The following is a 4,366-nucleotide window of genomic DNA, read 5'->3' as shown; positions in this document are numbered from 1 at the left end:
TCTCTCTCTCTCTCTCTCTCTCTCTCTCTCACACACACACACACACATACACACACACACCTTCATTGCAGTGCAGTGAAGAGGGTACTGGCCTTGGAGTCAGAAAGACCTGAGTTCAAATCTCACCTCAGACACTTCGTAGCTATGTGACCCTGAGCAGGTTAGGCAACTTCTCTGAACCTCAGTTTCCTCATCTGCAAAATGAAGGGACTGGACTGGATGCCTCTAAGTTCCCTTCTAGCTCCAAATATAAGGTCTTATAATCTCCACAGCTCTGTTCTTAGGACTCTGACAGCTAACAGGATCCTCAGACATCTCCACACAACCAAATGATGTTCTCTGGAACCACCCTTTTGAATGATTCCATGGGTCAGCTGCCCCCTAAGTGCTCCCCACTTCCCATACAAAAGGATCACTAATTTGTAGAGAGAAATGGTGGGTTGTCTATTCCCATGGCTCCTCCAGTGCTAACATCTCTGCATTCACCCTCAAACTCTCTGGAGTCAAACCCTAGTTATGTCTCTTTGCTAAGGCTCTCAAAGCACTCAAACCTCATCTGATGAAAAGTGCTTTTCTCTGACTATAATAAAGGGACACTGATAACCAGCAAGAGCAAATTGTTTGCCCCCCAAATCATACCACTCAGGTCTACTTTAGGTCCCCTCTCCTAAATTTCCTTTAGCAGCTGATAGGGGATTTCTTCAGCCCTTGTATTCTCCACTCCCCATACATCCTCTCTTCTCCACCTAATTAGCAGAGGAGGTCTGCCATCCTATGAGGCATGTGGCAGGGAGGAATGATACCCAAGACTTGTGTCTGCATCAGTGGAGTCCCTAAGGCCCTAAGTCCTTTGCAGAAATGGAGAGGCCAAGACATCTCTTCTCATTCCAGCATCTCAGACCCTGAAATAGCTTAGGGAGCACTCTGCTGCCATCAAAAGCTGATGGTCTTTCCTTCAATGTGGAGGTCTAAGAAGGAGACACCATCCAAGATACTGGCTAAGTGTTGCATCTTTCCAGTCTCCTCACGCTGTCCTGAAAAATAACTGATCTTATCTGAAGTAAGGTCACCCCTGACCTAGGGATGTTAGGGTATGGAGAAAAAAAAGAGAAACTTAAGGCTTTTAACACTTGTTTCATCTTTGGTTTAAGGGGATCCCTCACTTTGCCCAGGAACCTAAAATGCCCAAGATTTACATCATCATGATTACCACCATGGCTTTTATCTCACTCCTTAAAGTTCAGAAAGTTTTATATATGGTATCTCATTTGATTTTTAGAAGCAGCCTGTTAAGGCAAGGAATGCACTGTTATCCTCATTGTAGATGAGGAGCCTGGGATTGAGAAGGTAAGTGATTTGCTCAATGCCATACAACTAGTTAACAGCAGAACCAACTTGAGCTGATGTCATCGACTTAGAGTCTAGTGTTCTTTCCACCTTAATGCAAGAGCAGTGGCCATGAGATCCCGAAGACACCATCTAGTCAAGATGGTGCCGTTCTAAAAAAAAAAAACCCACCTTTTCTAGGAAAACACTTCTTTTCTTCATGAAAGCTTACCCCCTTCCTTTCAGAGCAGAGACCTAAAGAAAATAAGAAAAAGGGAAACCCTCCTCCCCTGGCAGACACTATTTGCTGCCCTGAAGCTATGAGTTTGGTTTACAAATGTCAACTGTTTTCTTTCCAAACTACAAACAAATCCTCTCCCCCAACAAGGCAGAGGCAGCCCAAGCTTTCTTATAACTCTGGAGAGTTTCCAAGAGTTCTCTGTTCGATCTTTGGGGTTACCTGCTTCTCTCAGGGAGCCCTTGGAGCAGCTCATCCGTCTGCCAGAAGAAGCTGGACTCACTGAGAGACCCTTGGCTGAGCCTTGGGCTCTGCTCTGCGTAGAGGCATACATTGGGGATGAGGGAGGAAGGGAATGCATAGGGGTGGTGGCCTCCAGGTTATGTCTCTTCTCAAGGAATCTGATTTTCCAGAATACAGGAACTGAAAATGTGGAAAGGACTTTGAATCTGGTTCATTTTCAGTCTTCTTCCTCCACCTTAGAGGAAAGAAAGTTCACTCTCCCCAAATCCCCTGTATGGGAGATGAGGTATTTCTCCAGGAGGAACATGTCTTCATTGGTGCAGAAGGGAAAAATATTGGATTTGGAGTCACAGTCCCTGGGCTTGAATCTTGGCTTTGCTATCTACCCACTCTGTGATCTTGGATAAGTCTTGCCACTTCTCAGGGCCTCCTTTTCCTCACCTGTAAAATGATGGATTTAGACTAGATGATCCTTAAGGACCCTTTCTGGCTTTGAATTATGTGATCCTCCAATGGGATAGCCTCATTTCTCTAGAGATGTGCCTCAGCTGTTTCCTGCCAACAGTGATATGGGCAAGTGAAATGTCCAGAAAAACTCCTGCCCAAGTATCAGTAAACAACCCTGCCCCAAGCCTCTCACCCTTCTTTCTGCTTCCTCCTCCAACTCTATTCTCACCCACCCACCCACCCCCAACATACACTTGTCTTGTCCCCTCCTTTATCCCACCCTACTATGTGATGAGGAAGATTTGAGTCTTGAGATTTTACTTTCTCTCTGAGCCCAGGCAGGGCTTCAGAGTGAACTAAATTCTCACTGGACTGAAGGAATTTGGATAGCAGCAGCTCCTGGCTTTCTGTCCCTTGGCCCCTCAGAGCTCAGCTCTACTCATTAACTCAGGAAAATCCTTCATTGGCCTTTACCAGAATTGAGTCAGTGACTGAGGGGTGGGGAGGAGGAGGGGTCAGTTGATCTTCTGGGCACCATTTCCTCTGCCCAGGGACAGGAGGTAATAAAATGATCTTCTCCCCTGGGCCAGGGTTTGGTGGGTCAGGAGGCTGCCATGTCACAGACAATTAAGGCTATGTTAAGATTAAAATGGGCAGAGCAGATGATGGGGAGAGGGGGGCGCGCAGCACTATGAACCAGAACATTGGCTTGGAAAGACAGGCAGGAAAAGGGAGATCAAAGAAAACACCTCATCCACTGTCACCACACCAGACACACCTTCAACCTCTGCTACCCACAGGTACCACCTGTTAGCAAAGTTACCCCAATAAAGGATGAGTCCTAAGCTGAGAGGCAAATCAATCCTAGATTTTCTCCCCTCCCTAAGAGAAATACACTAAGGCAACTCAAGGGGAGAAGATGCAAAACCCCAGAGAGACCAAAAAACCTACTGCTCCACAGAACAGTATCCCACATAGTGGAGGGGGAGGCTGTCCATTCTCTCCCTCTCAGCCCCATCCCGAGGAAATAGAAAGACATTGCAGAGCTGAGATTAGCAGCTGGAGCGATGCATCCTAGATTTGTGTCCATCCTTATTCTTGATTTCTCCTCCACATCTGTGGGAGCTCCCCCACCAACCCCGAGGCCAGAGGCCACTGACCCGTGGTCCCCAGGGGCTTCGGCCAGTCCCTCACCTGGTAAACAAGATCATCCCGTGCTGGAGGGGATTGCTGTTCACTTTCTGCCAGCTCTCTCGGATCAGCTCCTGCTCTGGGCCCGATAGTCTCCGGGTCTCCATGGTCTGGTATCTGAAAGCTGCGAGTAGGAGCGACCAAAAGCCCAAATGCCCCTCCCTGGGAAAACCCCTTTCCTCAGGGCGTGGAAAAGGACGAAGCCAATTCCTTGGCAGTCTCTGGGCGCGGGGAGCGATCTCCAAGCGCTCTGAGAGCTGCTTGGATCCTCCCCGCCCCAGGTGACCGCCAGTCGCCTCTGCCCCGAAAGCCTGGACACTTCCACAGCACGTGCAATCCCACCCACCGCCAGAGCCTGCAAGATCCTGCCTCCTGGCTTCACTTGGTTTGGTTTAAATAGCCCAGCTTCCCGAGCCTGAGCTCCTGGAGGCCAAGAGAGAGTGAGAGAGGCGCTCCATCCCGCGCCTTGCCGGATGCGCTCGGGGATGAGGGGCAGCCTCCCCACTTCTAACAACTGCTCCCTGTTATTGGCTGAAGATGACTTCCTGTCTCCCTCTGGTGCTCTGACCCCAGCAGCTCCCAGGTTCTGCTGACCCCCTGGTCCTGCCTGCCTCGATGCCCACCGCCCACATCAGGCACTGCAGGGGACACCTGCGGCTGCTCTCCCTTTACTTTCCCTGGAGGCAGCCTCTGCAGCTGAACAGCTTCCAGTAGCATCCCCCCCCCACCTCAATTTGGTGCTCTTAAAGCCACAGTGTTCCCCTTTTCATTTCCATCAGGGTTCTTAAAGTGACAGTTTTCAAAGTCTCCTAATTCCCCCTACACTTTCCTCCCCACATCCCTTGGCCTAGCTGGATAGGATTCTGCATTCTAAGCATAATATATATATATATATATATATATATATATATATATATATAT

At 48.9% G+C, this 4,366-nt stretch overlaps 1 protein-coding gene across 1 annotated transcript in view; it reads right to left on the bottom strand.

The window, feature by feature from the left end:
• Positions 1–4,098, bottom strand: part of NGB (neuroglobin) — an 11,355-nt gene extending 7,257 nt beyond the window's left edge. The window contains exon 1 of the mRNA XM_027844906.1: positions 3,449–4,098. Within this exon, the coding sequence (XP_027700707.1) occupies positions 3,449–3,552 (104 nt within the window). The 5' untranslated portion in view covers positions 3,553–4,098. The remainder of the gene's footprint in view (positions 1–3,448) is intronic.
• Between the last annotated feature and the right edge of the window lie 268 nt (positions 4,099–4,366).

The sequence above is a fragment of the Vombatus ursinus genome, unplaced genomic scaffold (assembly GCF_900497805.2).
Source record: "Vombatus ursinus unplaced genomic scaffold, bare-nosed wombat genome assembly UNPS02014945.1, whole genome shotgun sequence".
NCBI classification, from domain to species: Eukaryota; Metazoa; Chordata; class Mammalia; order Diprotodontia; family Vombatidae; genus Vombatus; species Vombatus ursinus.
The sequence above is the reverse complement of the archived record's forward strand: the minus strand, read 5'-3'. Positions and strand labels throughout refer to the sequence as shown.